Source organism: Mesoplodon mirus (assembly GCF_964341445.2).
Source record: "Mesoplodon mirus genome assembly, chromosome: 7".
Taxonomy (NCBI): Eukaryota; Metazoa; Chordata; class Mammalia; order Artiodactyla; family Ziphiidae; genus Mesoplodon; species Mesoplodon mirus.
Window position 1 is genome coordinate 12,799,605 of NC_138983.1, and position 27,711 is coordinate 12,827,315.

The 27,711-nt window shown below is 58.3% G+C and overlaps 1 protein-coding gene across 2 annotated transcripts; it reads left to right on the forward strand.

The window, feature by feature from the left end:
• The first annotated feature begins 986 nt into the window (after window positions 1–986).
• TNKS1BP1 (tankyrase 1 binding protein 1) lies at window positions 987–25,755 on the forward strand. Of its 2 annotated transcripts, none has more exons than XM_082629084.1 (12): window positions 987–1,093; window positions 4,171–4,278; window positions 5,343–5,976; window positions 7,469–7,538; window positions 11,592–12,959; window positions 14,949–17,071; window positions 22,633–22,999; window positions 23,216–23,366; window positions 23,478–23,605; window positions 24,300–24,457; window positions 24,694–24,766; window positions 25,328–25,755. In XM_082629084.1, the coding sequence occupies exons 2-11, from the start codon at window positions 4,185–4,187 to the stop codon at window positions 24,752–24,754; spliced, it is 5,154 nt and encodes a 1,717-aa protein (XP_082485210.1). In that variant the 5' UTR covers window positions 987–1,093; window positions 4,171–4,184; the 3' UTR covers window positions 24,755–24,766; window positions 25,328–25,755. The 2 variants fall into 2 exon arrangements, with proteins under 2 accessions (XP_082485210.1, XP_082485209.1); XM_082629083.1 differs by lacking the exon at window positions 987–1,093 and adding an exon at window positions 3,679–3,845.
• Window positions 25,756–27,711: the final 1,956 nt, after the last annotated feature.

The window sequence follows — 27,711 nt, forward strand, 5'->3', positions numbered from 1 at the left end:
GCCACTTTTGTGTTTACTGCACTCTTCTGACCCTTCATCTGGGAAGCAAGTCTCCAGGTACATCCTGTTCTGTTCCCGGCTGGACAAGCATCGTTTTTCACTCTCTTCTGCTGGGATGGGCCACCTGAGAGTCTAGAAATGAGAGCTGATCTGATTAGGAAGTCTCTCTCATAGTTGCACTCCATTAGCCAAGCTGAGGGGGCAGCTCCGGCTCCATCCTTAATCACCTATGAGTCAAGGGTTTTCCAAGTCTTTAGATAATGGAATCAGGATTGACCAGCTTCCCTGCAGCAGGGGTAATGGAAACCTGAGCCCGGAGAATTGGGGAGGATGAGTGGTGTGTATGTGTGTGGGGGTGGTGGTGTAAGTCTGATGGAGATGTAGGAACGGTGTGGAGTATGTGTGAAGCTTTTCTTACGGGAGGAAATGAGTATGCCGCATTTTTAGGTTGGGAGGAGTTTATATATGGGAAGGGAGCATAACAGGAGATAAATGAGGATTAGCGAGGAAAATAGAGCTTCCAGTCATCCCCGCGGTGGCTCTAAACCTGAATTTATACACGTGGAGTGGCCACGTTGCGTAGGCCCTTAGGTGTTCGCACAGGAAGCCTCTCTAGTCGGCCAATGGTTACCTTTTCTCTAGCCGTGACTCTATGGTGCTGCAATCAGTACAGGCGGCTGGGCCTGAGAATTGGGCCGTCCTAAGGCAGTCTCCTCTCTAGGCAGTCGTCTCGGTGGCCATTTTGCCCAACCGCACTTTAGCAGCTAAGTTGCGTCAGTTTCGCCGGGGTCTGATCCTGTGGCAGGCCCCTCATTTGCAAGGCTCATTAATAATTGAGTACCTGGGCTGCGCCTGTTCGTGTACGACCCGGCGGATTCTGCACGGTCTATCCACTCCCGGTTTTCACCGGTTCATGGATATTCATGAGGCGCTTTGGGGGCGTGGTTCTGGGCGGAGCTAGGGGCGGGGCCCCGCCACAGCTCGTACTGGCTTGGTCCCGTGGTGGCGGCGGCGGCGGCGGCGGTAGTGGCGGCGGAGACTGGCATCGGGGTGCCGAGCCCGAGCACAGCGGAGCCGGATCCTGGGGGAGCGCGTGAGTGTGCGGGGGCGGGCGGGAGGGCGAAGGAGGGGGCGGGGTCCGGCATTGGGGGCGGGGGAGAGGCATGGAAGGAGTGGGCGCTTTTCAGTCGGGACCTCGGTTGAGATTGGAGGGGGGGTCACCAGGAAAGTTTGCAGGGGGCGGGGGCGCGGGGTAGGCGGGGGACACAGGGGAGCTGCCGCGTGTGCGCGGGGGCGGTGGGTGCACGGTCTGGAGCTCGTGCTGACCGAGCCAGAAGAAAGGGGGGGGGGGCGAGGGCTTGAGGAGGAGCGGGGGGCGGGCGGAGCTGCTGGAGGGACCCCCGCCTTTCCCTACCCCCGGGCCTGCGCTAGCCCCCTCCCCCGACTCCCTCGGCACGCCCCCAAGCGCCCCAGTCCGCCCCCACCCGGTCCTTGTCCCCAGTCCCTCGTCTGTTCGCCGGCTGCTCCACATCCCGCGCACAGGTTCTCTGCTTCTGCCGCTGCCGCCCCCTCCTCCGCCTCTTCTACCCTGTTCTCCTCTCAGGCTGCAGCCGTCCCTCTGTGTCCAGAGCTCCCCACCGGGCCCCTCCAGACGGCCCCTCGCCCCGGGCTGTTCCGTCTTCCCGTTGGCCCTCCCTCCTCCAGCAGTTTACAGGCTGTCCCTTCCGACCTCTCTGGCCCCAGATCCGGCCGGAGATCCCAGGTCCATAGGGCCGACCCCGCCTGCGGCGATGCTTCTCTGGGCTTCTGCCCCCGGGGCAGGAGCTGCCTGGCCTCTCCCCTGCCCTTCTGGCGGCCTGTGCTCCCAGGGGTCAGCTAGTCTCCTCCTGACTCTTACGGATTGGGAATGCTCAGAGCCACTGAGATTTTACAGCTTTTGGCTCTGGCCTTGGTCACCTGGGTTTCCTGTCTGGGGCCTCTGAACTGCTGCGACCCCCTCCTCTTGGGGAAGGCGAGCTGCAGCTTCTTTGCTGCAGCTCCTCACACTGCTGAGGTGTCCACCAGGCCCCCAGCTGAAGGGTTTTTCGGTTCTGGACCAGTTCGTCTCCATTTCTAACCACCCACAGCATGTCCCTGGTACTAATGTTCAGGGACGAGGAAGCAGTCTTGTGTTTTTTTTAATTTTATTTTTTTCCTGTCATGGGCCCCTCCTCCATGCACACTTGGACCGGCTGTGCACAGTTACTCACCCACCCACCCACAGGGAGCATCCTGTGTGGTAGCTGGCTGACCAAGGGATTGACAATCATGGGTATCTCTCTACCTCCTTCATATCCCCTCCCATCTTTGAAACAAGCTGGGGCAGGGTAAAAGTGAGAGGTGGGTAGGTTTTGCAAAGGTTGGGCACCTGAGGTCCCTTCGGATTTGGTGCTGTCTTGCCAGACCAGCCGGAGTGGGTGACTTTGAGGAAGGCAGTGCCCCTTGCAGGTTGGAGAAGGTTGGGTCGTCCTCACTGACGGTGGGCACACCAGGTGATAGGAAATACCCTTCTTCCTTTGGAACAAGAGGGGCAGGGCTCTGTCAACCTGGGGGGGGGGTCTTGAGGGTGGGATGGTGCTTCAGGAGCCAGGATGGGAACTGAGGAGGTGGTGAAGTGTCTGAAGAGCAGGTGACATGACTGGGGCCTGCAGGAGAGAAGGAATGGTCTGGAACAACGGAAGCCTGTGGTTTGGGGGAAGGAGGGAGGTGGTCACCAATGTGTTAGCTCGTCGGTGACGCTAAATAGAATCATACTAGTAATGGCCAACATTTACTGGACGCTTATTAGGTGCTGGGCATTGTGCTCAGCAGCTGTGTGCATCCCTGACCAGGGATCGAACCTGTGCCCCCTGCAGTGTGCAGTGAAGGCGCGGAGTCTTAACCACTGGACTGCCAGGGAAGTCCCTCATGTAAGCCTCTTAAGAGTCTCAGTGACTGTGTTTTTCACATAGGGAAACTGAGGCTTAGAGAAATCAGCAATGTGCCTAAGGTCACAGAGCTAGAAAGTGGTAGATCCACCCAGCATTTGAATCCTGGTGTAGCAGACCTGAAGCTTCTGTTACAAGCTTAGAGGAGGGCCACCCGTTTGGCTTCTACCATAGGGTTGTGTCATTAGGTTTAAAATTTCTACTTCAGCCCCCCTCAAAACCCCTCAGGTCAAGTCTAGGCTGCTGAGTGATGCCCACATACATTCCTAGGCTGTGGCTGTCCCACTGTGACTGTCCAAGAAAGGGAACCCTAGGGAGTTTTCCCCCAAGCCACCCCGCCCCCCGGGTGTTCTCAAGCCCTGTCCCATTCTCCCAGCCCAGGCCTGGGCCGGCGGCTCCTCCTTCCTCTTGGCGAGGCTCTGGAAATCCAGTGGGAGGCCATTGCTATGGCAACAGGACTAGGCCCTGACTTTACCTCATCAAATTCCAAGCTGAAGCCAAAGCGATTGAGAAATTAAAGAAAAAAATGTATTCCAGATGTTTACTTTTTATTCCTTATTTTTCCGTGTTTGGATGAGACAGCTCTGAAGGAGGCGGGAGTGGGGCAGGGATGTGGAAGGAGGAGGGGGGAAGTGGGGGGAGAGGGAACCACTCCCAGCTGCCGGAGGGAGGGAGAGAAGGAGGGTGAGCAGGAAGGGGGAGGCAGGCAGGCAGGCAGGCAGGCAGTGGGGCGGAGCCCCAGGTTGGGGAGGAGCGGGTTTTTCCCGTCTCCCATGAGGTGATTCACAGAGAGACTTCAGACTTTGTGGACCTCTTACTCTGCCCCTGAGTAGATACCTCGAGTGGGGCCACCGGACCCCGGGGGGTGCCTTGGGAGAGGTAAGTGGGGTGCCCCGGAGAGCTGGCCGCAGGAGGCAGCAGTGCGCGGCTCCCTGAAGCTTCAGGGCTTTAGGGTTAGGAGACGAGAGTTGGAGAGTGATCTGGGAAGTGCGGAGGGTGTGGCGGCTGGGGACCTCCCTTGACCTCCCCCAGCCCCCCTCCTGAAGTTCCCTCTTCCTGTCCCACACTCTGCCTCTGCCAGAAGTCAGAGAGACGTCCCTCGCCACCGAGCCTACTGCCAGCGCCCAACCCTTTTGCTTTCTCTCTTTTCCTGGGTCTTCGGCCACCCCAGCTCACACCCCTCTGCTTCCCACTTCTCACGCAGGTCCGCCGCATGCGATGGAAGTATCTGCTCTCAGGGAAGGCACAGCCATGGCTTCCCTACCGCCCCGGGAGCCAGAGGAGAAGCTGGTATCTGCTGGCTCTGAGCCAGGTACCTATGGGTGCAGGGTGGAGCAGCGGGGTGGCTGGGAGGAGGGTGGGAGGGTCGGAGGCTTGAACCCCCATTCTGTCTTGGAGCGGTTGGGCGAACGATGACTCTGTGCAGTGAGAGGGAAGGAGGGAGGAGCACTGAGGACGGGCAGGGTGAGTCTGAAAGGTTCTCAGCTCCCATCGAGACCCTTCAGAACTGTTTGAGATCAGCGCTCTCCAGCAGAGGAGAGCAGACTAACCTTCGAGATGGTGTGGATCAAACACGTTTGACAGAGGAGGAAACTGAGGCCTAGGGGGGAAATGGCATGCACCTCTGGATTTGAACCCAGGCCTCCTGGCTCCCTGTCTAGACGCCTTTCTTGCCCTGAGCCAAATGAGTGGGCGATGAAGGATTCTATTAAAAGGGCCGTGGCCATGAGTAATTCAAGGTCTTTTTATTTGGTATTGAAATGCCTTATGTAGAAGGTAGGTTTCTGGTCTTTTTTTTTTTTTTTTTCTCCTGTACCAGGTTTACTTCTGTTTGGCTTAGGTCAATAGTAAGTTTGCATTCCTGATCACACACCGGATGACACTGGGGAGGTGGCCTGGGTGTGCGCTGGGGGAGGGGGCAGCAGGGTGGCAGAGTAGGGACGCTGAGCTGGGATAACAGGTTTACTGTGGATGATAGTAAAGCAGACGTGTAAGAGGAAAGGACTACCTTGGGGAGATGGTGGGCTGACTACTTGATATGGGTAGGCAGGTACTCATTTATTAGCTCATTTGCTCATTCATTCGTTTGTTAAGAACGTGTACTAGGTGCAAAGTGGGTACAGGGAGAAATAGCTGCCAGCTGGACCCTTAAATAGCTTTAGCTTATAAGGGGGATTGACTAGACATTTTGGGAATTTGGAGATGGGAGAATATGTTTCTGGCATGTGTATGGAAAATCAAGGAAGGCTTCGTGGAAGAGGTGACATTTGACTTGTACCTAGAAGGATGTGAACATTCTGAGTGTGTACGGTGGGAGATGAAGTTCTGCTTGCTGTTCTTCTGACATCCCCCCAACCAACCCTTTCCTTTTGGTAGGTGACGCTCGGGCCAAACCCCCTGTCAAGCCCAAACCCCGAGCCCTGCCCGCCAAGCCAGCCCTGCCTGCCAAGCCCAGCCTGCTGGTGCCTGTTGGACCTCGGCCTCCCCGGGGTCCTCTGGCCGAGCTGCCTTCTGCCCGGAAGATGAACATGCTGGCGGGACCCCAGCCCTATGGTGGCAGCAAGCGTCCCCTTCCGTTTGCACCAAGGCCTATGGCTGAGGCCCCTACTGGAGGAGAAGCCACCCGAGAGACTGTGAAAGAGGAGGCTGGGAAAGAAGAGGTAGCTCCCTTGACACCTCCAGCTCGATGTGCCGCCCCGATGGGTGTGCGGAAGGCGCCCGCCCCCTTCCGTCCAACCTCGGAGCGCTTTGCAGCCACCACAGTGGAAGCGATCCTGGCCAAGATGGAACAGCCGAGGAAGGAGGTCCCGGCCAGCGCTGACCGCCTCTGGGGCTCCCGCCTCACCTTTAACCATGATGGCAGCTCAAGATATGGCCCCAGGACCTATGGTGTGGCCACAGGTCCCAGGGATGAGGATGGTGGGACCCTCTCCAGGGAATGGGCCCAGGAGGGGCCGGCAAAGTCTGCCACAGAGTGCCCTGAAGAGCCCAGCAAGACCCCCGAGGAGAGGTGAGGGGGTGGGAGGCTGTATGTTTGGTTGCAGCCTGGAGGACAAAGTGGGTAGTTGCATCTGGGATTGTGATCTTCGCTTTTAGGTTGGGTCTGAGTCACAAAACATTGGCCTAGCAGACAGTGCTGCTATGTTGTTTTTACAGCGATAGTTCTTTATACAGAGTTGATGTATGTTTATAGTAGAGTTCAAATGTACGGTATGGAAGTTTATTTTCAGGTTTTTTTTCATACCGAGAGCCAATCTGTGCCTCACTTAATCCACAGCCATGCTGTTTAGTGAAGGGAATATTAGACCCATTTTAGAGATGAGGAAACTGAGGCTCAAAAGTGACTTCCCCTGGTCCCTTAGCAAGTGAGAGAGACAGAGCTGGGGTTTGAATTCGGGTCTGTTTTCTTCCAGTGTGTGCTTTTAACTTTAACTGCTAGCTCGTGCTGTGGGTGCAGCCGTGTGCCAGGTGCTTGTGTGTGTGTGTGTGAGTGAGTGTGTCAGTTTGAGGAGGGCACAGTCTGGCTGTGAGGAGGAGTCTGATGGGAGAGGAAAGACATGAACACACCTTGATGCCAGGCCAGCTAGTGTCAACGCACAGGAAGTACAGCTAGGTTGGAGACTGTTGGGTATGGTATACTTGCCTAGAGTTGGTGCCAGTATATAAAAGAAGGCTGACCAGGAGGTGCCCCTGGGCACTGGAAGAGGCTGAGGGCTGTCAGCTGCATGGAGGCCATCCTCAGGGCAGGGAGAGCTGCTTGAGGCACTTGGCAGCTGGGCCCCTGGCAGCTCTGCTGGGCCCACAGGCCCCTTCCCACTCCTGCTGCTGTGGAGGGCAGGGCCGCTGTGGTCTGAGCTGAGTTGGAAGGTAAGACCCTTGCCCTACCCTGCACTGCCCTGCCCTCCAGCCTTTCCCCTCTCTCACCTTAAAGTGCCTGGAAGGCAGGGCCTCCTATCAACTCTTTTGTCCCAGGCCTGGGCTCCCAGGAGGTCACACCGTATCCTGGCTGGGCTCCGCCTGTCATCTTCCCCTCCTTTGCTCCAAGCCAGACTTAAAAATGAACAACTTCAACCTTGGAAAATCACTCTTCCCTCTTCCCCCTTTCCCTCCCCCTGCAATTCCTCAAGAAGTATTGGCAGGGCAGCAGGACCAGCTGCATTCTCCCTGGTGGCAGGAGAACATTAACCCCTTAAGGGAAGGGGTGCGGGTATCTTTTTGGGAGCCATGGAGGGGTCTGGGCAAGCTGCATTCTCTTCCCAAAGGAGTTGGGGGAACTTAACCCTTGGTGTGCAGGTGGGGAACAGGCACTGTTTCTCGGGCACTTTGTGGAAACTGCATAGCGTCTCTGCCCCCCAGTAGGAAATGCCTGTGGGAGGTGGGAGGCAGTTAACATTGGATGCTGTTGCAGTCACTCAGGCAGACCCGTGATCAGCTCTCCCTTATCTACCCTGTGACAGGCTTTTCCATTCTAGGCCTCCATTTCCCCTCTTTCTCCCTCACAGGAACCCCCTTTCGGACCTGGCCTTCAACGGGGACCTGGCTCAGCTGGCCAGCTCTGAGCCCCCTACTGACGTGAGTTACCCACCCTCCAGTTACAAATCAGAACCGTGGTATTTTAGAGCTGGAAGGGTCATCTAAGATCATCTCTTTCACCTCCTTGTAGTTTAGATGGGGAAGCGGAGGCCGTGGAGGAGGTGACTGGCCCAAGGGCTGGCCCTGGGACTCAGATTTCTCAACTTCCAGGTCACCCTGGCTAAGTGTGGCTCAGGCCCTGAGGCTCTTACAGTGTCCAGAACAACTGTCCTTGATTATCTACTGTGTGCTGGGCACATCCCAGGAATGTTGACTAACTTAATCCGTGTGGTAACTCTAGCTAGCAGGCCCCTTTGGTCCCATATGAGAGGTGAGGACACCTGGGCTTGAAAGGTTCAGTGACTTACCCAGGAGCTGAGGCAGGATCTGAAGGGCCTGAGTCCACGGCTCTCCCTGGCCGGATTGCCTTCTCAGGGCTCAGAAGAGAGGAAGAGTCCTTTCTTGGGGGGTTTCCTGTTACACCCCCTCTCCCGACAGTGTGCTCAGAGGGCAGACGGCCTGAATTTCTGAGTACGTGATGTAAAGGGTGGTCCTTCTTACTCATAGAGCCCTTGCTAGCCAGAAGCTGTCCTATCTGCCCCATGAGGGAGACCTGACTCCATTCATTTGTCTGTCCAAAAGTATTTATTGAGCAACTACTGTGACCTGGGTACTGGGGAAACAGCAGAGAACAAAACAAAGACCGCCCCTGCTCTCAGGGAGCCCACCTTCCAATGCGGGAGGCAGATGCCATCACAGACATCCCTGGGAACCAGCAGATGTGTAGTGTGTCAGACAGGTGCTGGGGATACCTGGAAGGGTTCTGGGGTGAGGGTAACAGGGGAAGGCCTTGCTACGAAGAGGGGGAGGGAGCGAGCTATGTGGATGTTGGGCAATAGCATTTTTTGGCAGAGGGAACTGCAAGTATGAAGGACTTGGTACCTTCCTGGCCAGGAAGCCTGGATGTCTGGATCGCAGTGAGAGAGGAGGAGTTGGGCGATAGGGAGGACCCAGAGGTGATAGCCTTGCAGGCCCCTAGGGGGACCTTTGCTTGCGTGAGGGTATTATGCCATTGAGGGGCTGGAGGAGAGGAGTGACCTCTGCTGTTTGAGTTGTAAAGGGTCACCCTGCCCTCTTGGTTGCAGGGAGCCCAGGGCAGCAGCAGGGACTAGTTAGTGGGCTGTTGGGATAACCCAGGTGAGAAATGATGGTGTCATGGACTCTGGAGGTATAGCCCGTGGTGGAGATGGCGAGCAGTGGTGGCCTCTGTCTAGGATCTGAAGGTGGCGTGGACGGGATTTGCAGATGGATTGATGTGAGGAGAGAGCAGAATCAAGCATGACTCCAGGGCTTCTGATGTGAGCGATCAGAAGGTTACCCTTTACGGAAAAGGGGACTTCTTGGGGTGAAGCAGGATAGGGGGAGATCAGAGGAGCTGCTCCTGGATTTGTTGAGTGGGAGATGCCCTGTAGACATGCAGGGGGAAACATCGAGGGGGCAGTGGGATATTTGAGTCTGGAGCTGCAGGGCCTTGTCAGTGTAGAGATGGTAGTAAAGACAGCTGAGATCACCAGGGGAGTGGATGAGGCGTAGGAGGGAAGAGGACGAGGCCTAGCGGAGGAGCGTGGAAGAAGCGGGAAGGAGCAGCGGTGAGGTAGAAAATCCAGCCAGCGTGGAGTGCTCTGAAAGCCAAATGAAGCTAGTAGCTTGCAGGACTGGGGGGTGCGGGGGGACTGGAGGAGGGCGGCTTCGTGGTCAGACGCTACCCACACGCGGCATGGAAGATGAGCACTGAGAAATGGGAGTTAGCTGCAGGGCGTCATGGGTGACCTTGGCCAGAGCCGTGGGATGGCGGGCGAGGAGAGAAGCCCATTTGGAGGGGGTTCAGCAGAGGATGGGCGAGAGCAGCTGTGGGGATGGATACTGAATGGAGAGCCCTGTGTTTAAGAAAAAGGGGTGGTAGCCAGAGGGAGAGAAGGAGTCAGCAGCGCTGTGTTGTTGTGTGTTTTTTTTTTAAGCCAGAAGGAACGAGAGCAGTTTGTGTGCTGATGGAAATGATCCAGCAGAGTAGGAAAAATCAGTGGTGCAGGACAGAGAGAGGAGGAGTTGGCCTTAGCTCTGGGCAAGGACAGTTCATGGCCACGGCAGGGAGCAGGGTGCTTGGGCTCCTGTGCAGGCGGCGGGGCTGTGGGTGCTGGTGTGGGTGTCCTCCGCCCACGGCCTCTTCGTTCTCAGGGAAGCGGGGCAAGGCGGTCAGCTGAGAGAGCCCGGGAGGAGCTGTGGACTTTTGAGGAGACCAGATGGGAAAGCGTTGCCTGGGGGGTGGGCGGGGGGTGTAGTGGGATTGCTGGGCCGCAGGGGGGCCCTCTGAGGGCAGGGGGGTGAGCCGCAGGGGGCCCAGCCATCCTGGGTGCAGTGCTTTTCTCCAGCATGGCTGCCTGGGTGCAGCCTTGAGGTGGGGAGAGCTGTGTATTTAAACAGGTTAAGCAGTAGGGTGAGGGAGGGAGCTGTGTAAAGAAGTGACATCAGTGGCGATAAAGAGAGAAGGGAGGGAGTGGGACGGGCAGAAGGAGGGAGGGTTAGTGGCTGTGCTGCTCAGAGGGGCTGAGGGATGAAGCGGGGTGGGGGATGGAAAGAGGGAGGTGGACAGACGGGGGTGGGAATGGGGGGGTGGGAATGGGTGAGCGGGACACCTGAAAACGAGGTGATGGAGGAGCAGGCGTTACAGGTAAGGACAAGGTCTAGGGTAGGATCCTGGGGACAGGTGGGTCACCTGTAAGTAATCGGGGAAGAGGCGGGCAAGGACCAGAGCCAGGATGCTGGATGGGTTGACGGTGTGACTGTTGGAATCACTATGCGTTATAACAGGGGTAGCGCTGGGGAGGGTGGCAGTGGTCCAGGAGCTCTGCTCTTGAGGGAAGGAGGGGTCTGTAAGGGGCTCTAACAGGAGGGGTTCTGGATGGTGTAGTTTAAGGGCATGAGCTTTAAATTAACCAGAGATTTGTAGAGGGGTCAGAGGGTAGAGGGAATGGAAGTTGGCCTTGAAAAGGAAGCAGGATGCCTCCCCCTGCCCAGACGCAGTAGGTGACGATGTGGCAGAAATAGCCCCATTGGCGAGAGGGCGGCAGGGGAATCGTGATCTCTGGGGGTGGGCAGAGGTCAGGTAGAGCAAGACGCGCTCTGCCGTCTGGGGACAGGCTGAGTGGAGGGGTAAAGGAGTGCCAGGTGTTTGGTGGCCCCAGTGTCCCACAGCATCCATTCTCCCTCTGAGTCCTCTCCTGAAAGGCCATGTGCACAAATCTTACTTAATCCTCACCTAACTGTGAGACGGACATTGTTGCCACCAGCCCCAGGGTACAGAGGGGGAAGCTGAGGCTCAAGAGTGACTTCTGTGCAGGAGGGCGTACAGCTTACAAGGGCCGGGGCAGGGGTAGCTCTGGGCCGGGTGCTTTCCCGACCCCTGGGCCTTTCACCTGAACGCTGAGGTCGGCCTGCCTGCCTCCTTGAGTCAGGACTGTGATGCACAGAGCAGGGTGGAGAGCTCCACGCCGCCCCTGGGAGGTAGGAGCTGCTCCTGGCAGCTGGTCTGGAGCTGCGTGGGGCCTGGAGTCCTGCTCTGAGGCCGAACCTCCCCCACACCCAGACAGCCAGAGTCCCAGTTTTCCTTTTCCCTTGGTAAAGCCAGTGTTCTTGACCCATGAACCGTGGACCCTTTAGAAGATCCTTAGGTGAGCTTTGGGGTGGGTGGGTGTAGGGGAGAGGGTTTGAACCACCTGAAGTGGTGTGAGTGATACTGTGTGAATAAGGCGACATGCATTTTGTGGGGAGAGGGCCAAAAGGAGGGGTGTGTGGACCCTGAGAAGTTTAAGACACTCGAAGTCATCTGGGAGCCTCTTGCGGCCATCCTGGGTGGCTGACCCTCTGCGCCCGGGTTTCCTCTGTGGAGTGTGAGAGTGTGAGGCAACCGCGGACCTGCGGTCTCTGTGGGGTTGGCAGGGGGCCCCCCCCACCCAGCTGAGTGGTGAGTGATGGCTCTTGACCTTTCTCTTGCAGGTTTCCAAGCCCCGGGTCCCCTCCAGTCCAGGGTCCACCTTGGAGAATGGAGGCTCCGCCAGCCCAGGCCTCCTCGCTGAAGCCTCGGGCTCAGCCCCCGAGTCGCCCCGTCTTTCCTCACCTGATGAGAGCTCTCCCCGCCACTCACAGCTTCCAGAAGCCCAGACCCCTGCAGCTTCCAGCGCTTCTCCCTGCCTCCCCAAGACTCGGGCATCCCCAGCTGCGGCCCCTCCTGATGAGGGCTCCTGCCACCCCCCTAGTCCGGGGCTTCCCTCTCTGGGAGCCCCGGAGGCCCCCAGACCCGGCAGCCCTTCCCTCCAGGAGCTCTCGGGGCGCCACAGTCCGGAGCAGCCCCCAGCCGCCTTGCCCCAGCCCCTGACGGAGGGGGGTGAGTTGCTAGACCTCCCTTGGACGTTGCCATCTGGGGAGGTGGCGGCCACAGGGAGTGAGGACCTCCGTCCCGTCAGCCTGCCTCAGCGCCGATTTTCTGAAGGTGTGCTCCAGCCGCCCGGCGAAGACCAGGAGAAGCTGGGGGGCTCGCTGGCTGCCCTGCCCCAAACCCAGGGGAGCCAGTCGGCCCTGGATCATCCCTTTGGGAGTGGGACACAGTCCAGCTGGAGCTTGTCACAGTCCTTTGAATGGACCTTCCCCACGCGGCCTTCGGGTCTAGGGGTGTGGCGGCTGGACTCCCCGCCCCCCTCCCCCATCACTGAAGCCACTGAGGCCGCGGAGGCTGCAGAGGCTGGAGACTGGGCTGCATCCAGCAGGGAGGAAGGAGTGTCCCAGCAGGCACGAGGGGCCCCGCCAGCTCCAGAGGGCCCAGGAAGGCCTGGTTCCTGGGTGCAGGCGGATGATCCGGGCACCTCCCCAACCCAAAAGGGCGATGGGGAGAGCCATCCTCAGCCCCCAGCTGTCCCCCTCGAGCCCCTGCCAACAGCAGGGGACCCGCCTGGACCAGTCTTGCTGCAGGCAGAGGAGAGGTACGAGGAACGGGAGCCCCTGCCTGGACAGGGATCCCTGCTCCCTCTTCCCACCAGGGAGGCCGCCCTGCCCATCCTGGAGCCGGCCCTGGGGCAGCAGCAGCCGGCACCCCGTGACCAGCCCTGTGTCCTGTTTGCTGCCATCCCCGACCCCGGGCAGGCACTGCCTGCCAAGGAGGAGGCCGTGACCCTGGCCCAGGCTGAGACCACCCAACCCAGGACGGAGGTTCAAGTCCCACGTAGGGCGTCCCCCGAGCCTGCAGGCCCTGAGAGCAGCTCCCACTGGCTGGATGACCTCCTGGCTTCGCCACCACCCAGTGCTGGAGGTGCAAGGCAGGGAGCTGGATCTGAACTGAAGGACACAAAGACCCCAAGTGCCTGCTCTGAGGTGAGGACGGCACGGGGCGGGGCTTGGGATGGCAGCCAGGGCTTCCGAGGGCTTTGTTCTTTCAACGTGGGTTTTATGTGATCAGAGCTTGGGATCCAGCCATGATCAAGGGCACCTAGGACGTGCCCCTCAGAGCTGTACCGTCTGGCAGAGCTGGCAGAGCAGAGGGTATGGGACGGTGCTTCGGGTTTAGTGTGGGTTCTTATCTGACTCCAGCATCCACCGGCTGACTTGTCTTGGGAACATACCCTAACCTCTAAGCTTCAGAGTCCTTTCACAATGATAACGTTTGCCTCTTAGGCTTGTATGGTGGGTAAGATAGACGTGGAAAGCGCTGGGTGCAAAGCTTGGCAAACACTGAGTGTTCAGTACATTATTACGGGTGGCATTATGAAGGGCATCAGCATAGCCAGTTAGAGCTATGGGCTCTGGACCCAGACTGCCTGGGTTCGTGTCTTGGCCCTGCTCTTTGCCCACGTGTGACCTTGAGCAAGTGACTTGTCTGCCTGTGCCTTGGTTTCTGCATCTGTAAAATGGGGAGAACAGTGATGAGCTCTACCTTGTCGTGTGACGGTTACAGTACCTGTAAAGTACTAAGAATAGTGCCTGGCTCATTGCGAGTGCTTGGTGAGTGTTGCCTTTTATGAAGTTACTATTAAGCTCAGACTTGTCTCTGTAGACAGGCAGCTGAGGCCCAGAGGAGGCAGAGCCTTGTGCACAGGTTACTCAGCAAGTTGGTGGCTGGGCCAGGGCCAGAGCGCCAGTTCCAGGGCCAGTGCCCTTTCTCCTACCAGGCTGCCCCGGAATCTCAGGGCTGGGGTCCAGGTGGCTTTTGAAATGTATTTTTCAAGCCCAGCCTGGGCTGGTAGGGGTGGGGCTGGAAGGAGGGAGGAGCCTGGGGGCCTCTGGGGGCAGAGGTGGGGGGAGGAGGACCAGCAGGAAGGAGTTAAGACCGGGCTGGCTCCTGAAGTAGGTGTGTCTGTCCCAGGATGTGGGTGACTCAACTGGCTTCTGGGCGGGGCTGCCGGAGCTGCAGCTGCTCTGGAGGGAGCGGGGCCAGGGCCAGCCAGAGCCAGAGCCGGAGCCACCGGACAGGTCCGGGCGAGGGGAGCGGCCCAGCCCTGTCCTGGCACCCGCCGCGCCCAGTAGCCCAGGACGGGCAGGGGGCAGGAGGCAGGGGCCATGGCCCGACCTGGGGACGGGGAGTCCAGCCTGTCTGTCTTGGAGAGGCTGCTGGCCAACGCAGCGCTGCGGGATGAGGCTGGCTGGCTCCGCAGCCCTGAGCCCAGGGCTCCCCCACCCGCAGGAGTGAGTCAGGGAGTGTGGGGTGGGGTGGGGTGCCGGAGCCCCGGCTGGGTCTTTTCCCCTGTGCAGGAGGAGGCTGTCCCTTCTGCCTCCCAGGCGGGCAGGCGGGCGAGGACTGAGAGGTCTTTCCGGGGAGGCCTAGGCAGGAGGGTGCTTTCCTTAGGGAGGAAGGGGCTGGGAACTCCCGGGGGCTAGAAAGGTGTTGGGTGGCGTTGGGACTTTGCCTTGGAAAGGAGATCGTGGAGGGGCTTAGAGTTCTTGATCTCTCCTTGCTGAAAGTATAGCCGCATACCCATGTGAAGACCATTCTGCCAGGCAGCCTCTCTCCTGGCGGTTTGCCAAGTGTTGCCCAAGGGCTGTAAACACGACCATGGGATCATCGATTGAGTGTCCATGGGGCGCCAGGCACTATGCTGAGTACTTGGCTTAAATGATTTTGTTTAATCCTCTTGTACCACTCTACGCAGTAGGAATTACCCCATTTAGGGAGGAGGACCCTGAGGCCCAGAGTGGTTAAGTGATTTGTCCAAGGTCACACAGCTGGGATCCAAACCCAGGCTTTCTGTAGCCAAAGTGGGGCTCTTGGGCACTAGGCAGTGCTGACTCTCTCATTCTGGACTGATTCTTACCCTGATTGACTCTAAGCATAGTTTCTTTGTTTCTCTCTTTTTTCCTGATTCCCAGGGACTCCTTGGCTGGGCCCAGAAAGATCTGCAGAGTGAATTTGGGATTGTAGCAGACACACATCCCAGCAGTTTTAGTCCTTCCAGCTGGTCCCAAGACACTTCTCAGGACTATGGCCTTGGGAGTGCGAACCCTAGAGGGGACCCAGGCCTTGGAGAGAGGGACTGGACCAACAAGTGCGGGCACGGAGCGGCGGAGGGGAGCTCCAGGGAGTGGACCGGCAGGTGTGGCATCGGCCAGGAGGGGATGGAGGTCAGCAGCCAAGATGGGAGTGGAGTGTCGGCCCCGGGGGGGCTCACGGCCCAGGAACGGGCGATTGGAAAGCCAGCCCAGCCTGGCACTCCGCAGGGCCAAGAGGTGGACGTTCATGGCTGGGAGTTGAGAGAGAGGGATTCCCAGGGCTCTTACCCGAGCCAGGGTGTTGAAATCCAGGGCCAGGAATTCGGGAAGAGAGATTCTCTGGGTACTTACAGCAGTCAGGATGCAAGCCTTCAGGACTGGGAATTCGGGAAGAGGGATTCTCTGGGTGCTTATGCCAGCCGGCGTGGAGATGAGCAGAGCCAGGAATTGGGGAAGAAGGACCAGCTCGGCAGGTACAGCAGCCAGGACGCAGATGAGCAGGACCAGGAGTTTGGGAAGAGCGATTCTTCACGGAACACCTACAGCAGCCGGGGCGCAGAGCAGCCGGACCAGGATTTCGGGAAGAGCGCCTGGATGAGAGACTACAGCCGCGGTGGCAGCTCCACGGCCCTCGGCTCCCAGGACAGAGGCTTCGGATTGAGAGCCCTGAGTGCCGGGTTCAGCCCCGAGGAAGCCCAACAACAGGACGAGGAGTTTGAGAAGAAGATTCTGAGTGGCAGAGAGAGCCTGAGCGAGGCCAGCAGGGATGTAAGCTGGCCTGAAGAGACTGAGTCTGGGGGCTTGTTCAGCCCCAGCAGCCCCCAGTCACAGGATGGGGTACTGGGACAGAGAGACCAGAGCAGCTGGCAAGGTGGTGGTGCCAGCCAGGAGGTTGGAGGGCTGCAGGGAAGACAGCAGGCAGGGGGCCAGAGCCCCAGTGATGCCGACCAGGAAGACAGGGAGGTGGGGCAGCGAGGCTGGGCCGGTGACTTCAGCCTCGGCGTTGTCCCCCGGCCAGAGGCGGCCTTCAGCCCAGGGCAGCGGGACTGGAGCGGCGACTTCTGCCTGGAGGCTGCCGAGAGGAGCCATCAGTTTGGCATCATTGGTAACGACAGAGCGAGCGGCGCTGGCCTGAGCCCTTCTGGCAAGATAGGAGGCGGCCACTTTGTGCCTCCCGGGGAGCCCTTGGCCGGGACCATGGACTGGAGGGACCAGCTGGGCCTCAGGAACTTGGAAGTGTCCAGCTGTGTGCGTTCTGGGGGCTTGAGTGAAGCCAGGGAGGGTGCCATGGGACAGGTGGGCTGGGCAGACAACCTGGGCTTGAGAGACGTGGAGCTGGCTGGCCGTCTGGAGACTGGAGGGTCTGTGGAGCCCAGGGGGATCGGAGTCGGGGAGAAGGACTGGACTTCTGAGGTCAGGTTGAGGGGCAGAGATTTGGTGGCAGTGGGGGAGGTAGGAGACCACAGCCAGGCCAGAGAGAGTGGCGTGGGGCAGACCGACTGGTCAGGTGTGGAGGCAGGAGAGTTCCTTAAATCAAGGGAGCACGGAGTGGGTCAGGCAGACTGGACACCTGACCCAGGGCTGAGAAACAGGGAGCTCGGGGCAGGCCAAGTGGACTGGGGCGACAATCTGGGCCTGAGGAATTTGGAGATGCCCTGCGACCTGGAGTCTGAGAGTTCCCGGGGGCCACGGGGATGTGGTGTGGGGCAGATGGACTGGACCCAGGACTCGGGGCTCCGGAACGTGGAGCTCTTGGGGGCCCTGAGTGAAGCCAGGGAGCATGGGGTAGGAGAAGTCAGCCAGTCCCCTGAACCAGGCCTGAGGAACGACGGCGTCTTGTCCCCTGGCCTGGAGGCCAGAGACCCCTCGGAGGCCAGGGAGCTGGGAGTTGGCAAGACAAGTGGGCCAGAGACCCAGGGCGGAGACGATCCCCTGCCTTCCGTGGCCATCTGCCCCGAGGAACCTGGATCAGAGGAAGGGGGATCCCCCGGCTTTGGAGCCAGGTAAGGGAGCGCCGTCCCAGGGTGGGGAGGGAAGGTGTGATGCCTGTCCGAAAAGTGCACCCTTTCTAAGGGGGATAGAAACTGCCTTTCCCCAAGAACTTCTAGTGTTTGGAAAATTGAGATGGTTTGGACTGTGACTTTTTACTTTATTTTTTAAACTGAACTCTGACACACATACAGGTGAGTTCCTTTTTTGAACGATGAATGTGATGGTTGAGATGTGACTTTTGCAACTCGTACTTTAGGCTTCCTTGGTGATTGTGAGTATGCTGGAAGATATGTCCTGTCTTTGGTTGGTTTCTGGTGGCTGTTCCCCAGGCCTCTCGGTCCTGAAACCGCAGGTGCTCCATGACCAGGGAACACGGATGCTTTCATAGGCTTGGGGAGGAGGACTCCACATCATCTTGGCCTGAGCACTCCAGGTCATGGTGGAGCGGGCAGTGGCACTCGTTGCTTCTTGCAGCGGGTAGGATCCCTGTGCTTCTTGCCTGCCTTGTCTTAAGGCCCAGAAGAGCATCAGTTTAAGAACCTGAAACAGGAATTCCTTGGCGGTCCAGTGGTTAGGACTCTGCACTTTCACTGCTGCGGGTCCGGGTTCAATCCCTGGTCAGGGAACTAAGATCCTACAAGCCTTGTGGCACGGCCAATGAATAAATAAACAAATGAATAAATAAATAAATAAAATAAATAAAATAAATAAAATAACAACAACAGAGAATAAACCCTGGTTTTTAAAAAAAAAAAAAACCTGAAGGGCATTGGGACCTGGCTCCTGGCCCCATGACCTTGGCCTCCATGCACAGAGTTTCTGAAAAATAACTTTCCGAAAAAAACCAAACCGATAGTTTTCCGAGCCAACCACAGTCTGTCCCTGAGATTTTTCTGTTCTAAAACCAACTGAGGTGATGTTGCACCTGGTAAGGGTGCTAAAAAGGCATTGTTTCTATTTCCCTCACATTTCCATCCACTGTGGTTGGGTTTAATTCTCTTGACTGAGGAGCAGGTTTGACCTTTTCCAACCCTGGAGCTTCTCACCTGGCGTGAAGAAGGGAGGGGGTGTTGGATGGGATCTGTGTTAGAAGTGGAAGGGGCTGATGGCAGTGGGAGGGGGGCAGGAGGGACCAGGAAGTGTCTAGAGGGAATCGGTGGGGTGTTGGAGGGGTCAGGAGAGGCATTTGGGGTTGAGGAGGAGGGAGAGGGGAAGGTGGACAGAGCCTGGGGCCAGGACGATGCCCCGGGGAGTATTCTGGGGGCTCAGGCTGCTGAGGGGGAGATGGAGGCGTGTGGGCAGAGGTGAGGCCTGCAGGAAGGGCTTGAGTGCCCGGGACTAGGAGTCCACAGGCTCCTGGGATCCTGCACAAGTTTCTGGACCTCTCTGAGCTGTAACATTCCTGGGGGGAGGAGAGTGCAGGCTCCCCGCAGTTGCCCCGGATTCCTCTTCCCTCTTCCCGGGACTCTCAGAACTTCTCAGAACTCCGCAGTGCCCCGTGCTCAGCTGCACACTGCATCTCACTGATCTTCACACCTACCCTGTGAAGCGGGAAAGAGATTTTATCATCTCCGGTTAGCAGGTCGGAGAGCGGTGTGACCCACTTAAGGTCACCGGGTCAGCAATGTCTCTTTCTGACTTCTGCGTCTTTACTGCGTTCAAGGCTGTTAGACTACCACGCAGTGGGACCCACAGCCCTCTACCTTTCCCCGAAGATTGAGGTGGGCCTTGAGAGGGGGAAAGCCAGAATATCTCCCCTTGTTTAGGATGGAGGGAGAGGCTGGCTGGGGGACTGGACTGGGGAAGGTGAAGGGTATCGGCAGAGAAACTGGGAGTCCTCAGTGCTCAGCTCTCTGAGCTCCGGTCTCCATCACACCTTGAAAACACTTGGGTTTTTCCGGCCATGTTGTGTGTTGGAAAACGCCACTGTGTACTCAGTGGGTGTACAGGAGACTTAGGGAGTATGGATACTAGTACTGAAAGCACAGGAGTAAGGAAACCTGTGTACCTTTCTCTAATGTGATGTTTCTCAAGCTTATTTGACTAATATCCAAGGGGCTGGTGTTCTGAGTATCTGACTTAGGGAAATTCTACCCTCTGGAAAGTTGCTCTTTAGAGGAAATTGTGGAGGTTCTCCTGGTAACGAGAAGTCCTTGAGGACAGCTCAGAGCCGGCTGGCTTTGGGCCTCTGTGCCAGGTTTGGGTCCTGATTCTGCCACCACCCCTGTGACCTTGGGCAAGTCCCGTCTCTGCTCAGGCCTCCTGTGTCTCGTCTGTAATTGGGAGTAATCGACCCCCGACACCCACAGCATTGATCTTCACACCTACCCTGTGAAGCGGGAAAGGGATTTTTTTTTTTTTTTTTTTTTTTTTTTTGCGGTGCGCAGGCCTCTCACTGTTGTGGCCTCTCCCGTTGTGGAGCACAGGCTCCAGACGCGCAGGCTCAGCAGCCATGGCTCACGGGCTTAGTTGCTCTGCGGCATGTCGGATCTTCCCGGACTGGGGCACGAACCCGTGTCCCCTGCATCGGCAGGCGGACTCTCAACCACTGCGCCACCAGGGAAGCCTGGGAAAGGGATTGTATCATCTCCGGTTAGCAGGTCGGGGAGTGGTGTGACCCGCTTAAGGTCACTGAGTCAGCAATGTCTCTTTCTGGAGTTGGTCTAGGAGTTCATACACAGGAAGTGATAGAAACCTGCCTGGCACGTGGTTGTCACTGACCGAATGCTCACCACCGGTATTTGTATCTGTTTTGCAAGTGTGGATGGATATGAGGAACTGTCCCGAAAGTGAGGCCTTGGAAGACATTTTGGTCATCATCCTGTGTGGGACAAAGTTTCCCCTGCTGGTGGTCATTGGCTATAGCACTGTCCATATAACTGGGACAAGAGCAGCGTTGGGGAGAGCTCAGGCCCCTCCCCTCTGTGTCTGGGTCACCTTGTCCTGGTGGGAGTGGTGCTCCTGGGTCTCCTGAGAGCTGTTGCACTGCCCTCTCCTCTCTCTGGCCTCCTGGTCATCTCCTGCCCCTGCCCCCAGGCCGCAGCGAGGCAGAAGCCTCCCAGCCATTGGCGGGAGGGGGCTTCTTCACAGAATGTGAGAGGACCCTCAGAGATACTGAGGCCAGCTCCTTGATTCCGTGGGTGGGGAAGCAGGCCCAGAGAGGCAGTGTGACTTTCTCAAGGCCCCACAGCTTGTGAATGTGGGGTCCTTCACGTTCCCTTGGGCCCCAGCCCTGTAACCATCTCTCTGGGTGTTCTTCTTGTCTCCCTGGGGTCAAGGTCAGCTGCTCCCCCTTTAGACACATCATTCCAACTTCAGTCCTCACCTCTCTCATTTTTGGTCTTGGAGTCTTGAACACAAGGAAACTGAGTTTTTGTGCATCTACTACATGCCAATCCCCGTGTTTACACCTGGAGTGGCTGTGGGGTGGGCTTGGATAGAGTCCCGGCCCTCAGGAGCCTCTAAGTCCAGGTGGGCGAGGGGTAGAGATGGTGTGAGACAAGTCCTCAGGCCGGGAACCTGTGTTGAGCACGAGGATGATTATCCTAAAAATTCATCAAGGGCTAACTATGTGCTTGGTGTATATTTCTGCCAACAGACCCGGCAAGGTATAGGTACTTATATTATCCCCATTTTACAGATGAAGAAACTGAGGCTCAGAGTGGATAAGTAACTTTGCCAAGGCCACAGGCAAGGGGTGCAGTCCATATGTGTGCTGGAGTGGGCAGTGCTCAGGACGCGTTCCTGACCTGCTTCCCTGCCAGGGAGCGGCTCAGGTTATAGGTGTTCTGGGTGCTCCCAGAACAAGGAGAAGGAAAGCTTCTCCCGGGATGGGGAGAAGGGTGAGTGGGGTTTAGACAAGTCAGCAGGGAGGAATGCTTCCCTCCCCCACCCCATGGTCACCCCCAGAGCCCACCGAGCTCCTCCACTGCCCTCTGCCCACGTGGCTCTGGGCCAGGGCTCGCTCTGGAGGTGGATCCACCCACCCATCTGCTGTTTCACATCCCCTTAGCTCTCGGGGCCTGCCCTCAGCCTCCTCCCTGCCTCACCCCGGGAGAGGCTTTGGGCAGGGCCTCCTCAGGCTGGGTGGGGTGCTGCGGCCGCCCCCTCCCTCCCTGGCCTCCCTGATTTTAAGCAGCGGGGTAAGCTGCCTTTGGCCCCCCTCCAGGGCTGCTCCTGATTCCGCCGCCTTGCTGCACTTCTGCTGCTACCTCCGCCTCCTCCCTCCCTCCCTCCCTCCTGAGACTGCTTTAATTTCCATCTGTCAGCAGCTTGTGGAAGGACAGACTGACACACGCTCTCTCCTGCCCTATCCCCTTCGAGCCTGGTACTGACTCACCTGCCTCACGCTCTTCCCATCCAATCTGGGACTCATGGCCTGGCTTCGGGGTACTGTCCTGCCCGCCTTTCCCATGGCTGTGTGCACGGTGTGTGTGTGTGTGTGTGTGTGTGTGTGTGTGTGTCGGGTGTGGCTCTGCTGTGCTTGTGGTGTGGTGGGTACGAGGTGTGTGTGGAAGGAGTGACCGACGAACAGTGCACACTTCCCTGCAGGAGATGTGCCGTGAGAGTGTGCAGGTGTATCTGTTGTGTTTCAGGGGGGCAGTGGGCAGCACAGGCTCCTCGTGTGAGGAACGTGAGCTAGTGAGAGTGTGGTGTGCTGTGCCTGGTGTGTCCTTGTCATGCTTTGGGAGAGCGGCGGGCAGAAGACGCAGATGCTGTGTCGAGGTGCAAGGTGACCCAGCCTCTCGTTCCCTCGGCAAATATTTGCTCAGTCCCGCTCCTGGCCAGGACCTGGGCCAAGGGCTGGGAGCGCAAAGGTGACAGGGGCCCCGTCTTTGCCCTTGAGTTGCTCACAGATGGGCAGTGGGGACAAAGAGCCACGGACTCTGAGGCCGGGGCTGGGGCAGGTAGAACCCAGGGCTTGCAGGGCTGGGGAGAGCGCTGGCTGGGGGAGGGGAGCCAGCCGGCTTCAGAAGAGGACTTGAACTGCAGGGAGAGCGAGCAGAGAGGCAGTGGGGGAGCCTTCCAGGCGGGAACAGCTTGTCCAGATACACAGTCGGATACATAGCCATCTGTGAGGGCCGGGTGTTCAGGGAGACTGGGGCGCGGGGAGGGATGACCTGGAGGGTGGGGGCCGAAGAGGCAGGGTGGGCAGATGGACCGGTGCCTGGCTTATCCCAAGAAGAGTGACCACCCAAGCTGGTGGCCTTGGGAGGGACACACTGACAGTATCAACAACAGTGACGGTCGTGCTAATAGTAACTTATTTATAGGGCACATACCGCGTGCCCTGCACTGTGCTGGGGGCTTTAGAGTCTCGCTGCGGTCCCCCAGTGATTCCGTAGTCAGGAGACCCTGAGGCTTTTATAGGTGAAGGCACTCATCCAAAGTCTCAGTGGTAGACCTGGGATTTGAACCCGCCAGGCTGGCCCAGGTCCTGCCCTCTGTGCTGTGTTGTATGAGGCCCCTGTCGGGAGAAGCATGGACAAGAGGGAGAGCGAGAGGTTGGGGAAAGCGCCCTTTGGGGAGGGAGGTGTGGTCCCACGTGACCTTAGCCTCTGGTCCTTCGCAGCCCTGGCGGATGCCTGGCCTGCTCCCCGCCCTCCGGCTCCCAGGGCCCGCTGGAGGAGATGCTGGCTGCCAGCTGCTCCAAGGCAGCGGCCCGGAGGGAGTCGGCAGCCTCGGGCCTCAGGGAGCTGTCAGAGGAGGAAGGGGCCACAGCAGGCGCTGACCAAGGGGAGCCTCTGGAGCCTGGCCGGGACCGTCTGCCCTCGTGGAGACCCCAGCCTGATGGTGAAGCCAGCCAGACAGAAGAGGTGGACGGTAGCTGGGGCCCTGCAGGGACCGGGCAGAGAGAGCAGGACCGGACGCCGACCCCCCAGTGGTCCCCCCAGGGCCTTGCCGCCAGCTCTACCAGTCAGGATTTCTCCTTCATCGAGGTCAGTGGAGGGGAGCCCAGGGCAGTGGGTGGGATGTTGTCGGGGGTATGGGGGCGGTGCTCGTCCCTTGGGCCTCCCTCATCTGTGTGAGCCCTGAGCAGTCTCAGTCTGGGAGGCAGAAAGCAGGAAGCTCCGGCCTGAGGCTGTTAGGGGCTCCCCTGGGATGGGGCAGGACCACGAAGACGATGGCAGTGGTGTTGCCCTTGTCCCGAGCAGGACACCGAGATCCTTGACAGTGCCATGTATCGGAGCCGTGCCAACCTGGGGCGCAAGCGTGGGCACCGGGCCCCGGCCATCCGGCCTGGGGGGACGCTGGGCCTGTCGAAGGTGGCAGAATCGGACGCAAGGCTGTTCCAGGACTCTACAGGTGGGGCTGGGGTGTTGTGTGATGACACCCGTGTCCATGTCTGAGGGTGGTGCAGGGGCGGGGAGGTCTGGGGTTGCCGCCTGTGCTGAGCCCTCCTCTGGGCCCTTGCAGAGCCGCGGGCTTCGCGGGTACCATCTTCAGACGAGGAGGTGGTGGAGGAGCCTCAGAGCCGCCGGACACGGGTGACCAAGGGGCTGAAAGTCAACCTCTTTCCTGGCCTGAGCCCATCAGCCCTGAAGGTACCATCTGAAAACGGGGCCATCTGACCACCTTGCATCCAGCCTGCCTTCTCTCCATCCGTCTACTCATTCCCTATCCCCTTCCTCCCGTTCTTCCTCTCCCTCTGCTCTCCCTGTGCTGGGCGCCAAGTGGGATGGAAGGAAGAACAAGGCGTGTTTGTGTCCCACAACTTCCCAGGGTGGTGGGGGACATGAGCCATGCCATCATTAGCCCTGGTGAAGGGAGAAGTTTAGGGGTCACTGGGGGGTAGAGGTAAGAGGCGGGCCTGCTCAGAGAGAGGGAGAGACAGTGGGTGCAGGATGGGAGGGTCGATTGGGGAAGGCCTCATGTGATGACTGTAGCTTCGAGGTGCGCAGAGGAGGTGACTGTGCAGGGTGTGAGGCGCGGAGACATTGGAGACGGAGGGAACGGAAGATGCAAGGCACAGGGGCGGGAAGTCACTGCTGGCTTTGTCCAGCCCAGTTAGTCTGGATTCATTTCAGCAGTGTCTCTTTGAGGGCCTGCTGTGTGCCAGGCATGGCTCAGCTCTCGGGGGAAGCTCATCTCTAAGCGACTTCGCATCCACTGGGGTGAAAGGTAAAGGGGGTCTGAGCCTGACTCTGGGGACGGCACGCTCTGGGGAGAAGGCCTAGCCTCCTGTGGACGCTCTTCCCTGCGCCTCTGACATCCGCCTGCGCCTGGCTTGTCTCTCAGGCCAAGCTGCGCTCCCGGAACCGCTCGGCTGATGAGGGGGAACCGACAGAGAGCAAGTCGAGTCAGAAGGAGCCCGTGATCCATCGCTCCAAGTCCTGCAAAGTCCCGGGGCTGGGGAAGCCCCTCGCGTTACCTCCCAAGCCAGAGAAATCCTCAGGGTAGGTGACCTAAGCGCCGGGCATTCACTGGCCTCACTACGTTGGCCTTCCCAGGAAGACCCTGCTTTACAAGAGAGGAGAACTGAGGCCCTGACATGGTTGGCGTGAGCCCAGTCTGCTCTGTTCAGTCGGTGCCCGGGCACTGGTCTCTAACCAAGCCCGAGGTCACCTCTCCCGGTGGGAGCTGCCTTTCTGTCCCTACCACTCCCTTCTGACCTTCGCCCTCTGCCTTCAAGGTCAGAAGGATCATCGCCCAACTGGCTGCAAGCCCTGAAGTTGAAGAAGAAGAAGGTCTGAGAAGTCACTGAGGTGAGGGCAGGAGCTGGGCTTGGGCCTGTCTGGGGTTGGGAGTGAGTTCAGGGCTGAGGAGGGCCTGCCCTGGAGGACTCAGGAGGCCCCAGATCCTCTTCTAGACCTGAGCTCTCCATCCCTCTTTCTCTGCGAGACTGGAAGCAGGCAGCTGAGGCCAAGTTCCAGAGACCTGGTGGGTCCCTTGGCTTGGGGACATCCATCCCCACCTTCCTTCTTGGGCTCAAGGAGGGTCCCCCGTGCCCTGTAGGTGGCCTGAGGGTGGTCCGCCCACCCTTCCAATCTGGGACCCTGGGGTCCATTCACTAGGCTCCAGGTGCCCAGCAGGGTCTCCATCATGCCGGGCTCCTCTGGGGGAGCCAGGCTGCGGTGTGGCGAGGCGGGTGCACGGTGGAGGTGGAGGTGGAGGTGGGGGTGGAGGTGGAGGTGGAGGTGGGGGTGGGGGTGGAGGTGGAGGTGGGGGTGGGGGTGGAGGTGGAGGTGGGGGGTGGGGGGGGTAGAGACGCCGAAGCACCTCCTCTACTCCCGCGTCTCTGCCTGATCTCTTTCCTCCTGTTGCAGGTCCTTCCCATCTGGCAGTCTCAGGCAGTGCCCGTCCCTGTGGGGTCCCCGGCAAGGAGACTGCTGAGCCCCCCACGCCCCAGACTGCAGCCTCTGCCCCCTCCACCTCTGGGGGCCGTCTGGGGAGGCACAGTTATGCACTTTGTATCACCGTCCCAGCTCCCCTCACACCTCCTTCCCAACCAGTTGTTAGCTGTCGAAGGTTTAGGTCCCTCCCTCCTTCGCTGTCTTCCCGCCTCCCTCTCTGCTTCCTCCTCCAGCCTCCCTTGGGTTTTCTTTTGATACCAGTTTATAGCATTTTTTATAAAAGCCTTTGATTTTTGTAACGGGCGGAGCCCAGCCCCACCCCCGGTCTCCCTCCGCTCTGCCAGGTGCCCCACAGAAACTGATACCGTTTTGCCACTTGAAACAATAAAGTTTTTTGGGAATTGGTGCTGCCCAGGTTGTGGTGTGTCATCATGGCACCGCGTCCCCTGTCCGAGGCTGTACCTGGGGAAATGGTGGTTCTAGCCCTGGCCGACCAGGAGCTTGCTCTGACCTTGAACTCGTCACTTCCCTGGCACTCGCTGGGCACCCACTGAGGAGGGTGTATTGGTTACAGTAGGCTGATTGCCGATTCACACAACCCCCAAATCTCCGTAGCTTAACACACAAAGGTTTATTTTCCATTCATGGCCCCGTCTGGGGTGGATTAGTGGTAGGGACACTCTGCACCTCACAGTCATTCAGAGCCCAGGCTCCTTCCCTGTTGTGGCTCAGCCATCTGCAGGGGCCCTGGAGTCTCTGCAGCATCCAATGGAGAAAGGGCAGGATCCTATGGGAGACCTGTAGTCCACTGGTCGAAATTCAATTAATGCCCCCTGCTAACTGCAAGGGAAACTGAGAAATGTAGTTTAGATATGTGGCCAGAGAGAGAGAGAGAGAGGACCAGATATTGGTAAAAATTCACCCTTCTTAGAGCGGGGGTGGGGGAGCATTGTGTTGGTTTCTGTGATCCCTAAGGGTCCTTTGAACCCATGCGGTCTAGAATGTCCCCCGAGCTCTGCCCTTTCTCACCTAAACCCCTGACCATTGGCATCCTCCTGTCCCTCAGCCTAGTCCTCTGTCATCCTGGGTTCCCCAGACTGGCCAGCCTCTTTCAGAGCTGGCATCATCTTTCCCTGAGGTTTGGGAAAAAGAGAGTCTCCTGTGGACTCACCTTAATGGGGGCCAAACAGAGTCACTTAAATTGTAGCTATAGCTGAATTTAGAAATCATCCCATTCACCAGAGCTTCTTAGCCTTTTGGGTTTTTTTTTTTTTTTTTTTTTTTTAGGGAGTATGGGGGATATTGACCTAATTTGAAAATTTGACCAAAGCTGTGGACTCTTTAGAAAAATGCACAGATGAGGCTGGAATTCCCATCATTGACTAGAGCAGCGGTTGTTAGCCTTCACCCTGCATCACGATCTCCTGGGGGTGCTTACTAAAAATGCACATTCCTGGGCCCATCCCCGGATTCCAATCTAGATGGTGTGCCTAGGAACCTGCATTTTGGGAGGCCCCTTGAAGTGGAGGGGAAAGACAGGGGTCCTCAAGTAGGTGCCTGGCTGTGCCCCTGGGTGGGTCTGTGCCACACAGCCCCTGCGCCGGCCCTCCTGGGAGCCAGCGGAGCCGAGCTGGCATAAGCTTCTTCCGGTTCCTTCTCTCCTACCGCACCGCCCTCTTACCCATAGGGGTAGGACTGGCAGGAGGCCAAGCCAAACACTTAAGACTCATTAGTGGGGAAAGTGGAGCCTGGGCCGGTCCCAGTGCCCGGGCTCTGCTGGGAGGGGGAAGAGACGGGGCCCTGCTTCCAGAGAAGGCCAGAGCCAGGTCTGGTGGGTGGGGACGGCACACTCTCCCTCTGTCTGAGGACCGGTTTGGGGGCCTTGCTGGGAGTCAGAGAGAGAAGAGGGCAACATACATGAGCTTTGAACTGCCTGTAAAGCGTTTGACAATTCTTAACAACTGGGAAAGTGTGATCTTCTTAGCATGTAGTCATTTCTCAGACTGTGCCTGGGGTTCTTGGGAGTGGCCTCAGAGGAGCAGGTCTTGGTCTTTGGAACGTGGCTTTGGAAATGGCTGAAAGTCACTTGGATGTCTGTATTGGGGAATTCTTTGGGCAGTCAAGCGGGCTGATCAATTTTGGTCAAAGGTGGCTCTGAAGGCGATTTCTGAAGAGTTGAATGAGCTCTAGAATAAGTGTACAGCCCTTGAGGGTACCACTTTAAAGGCAACAAGTCCATGTGTTTATAAACGAATCTACCCCTTTCCTACATGTCAGAAAGCTGAACTGTTCCTTCCCGGGATTTTTGTTGATAACTCTCAGAGGATCTGGTCCCAATCCCGTTATAATTAGAAACA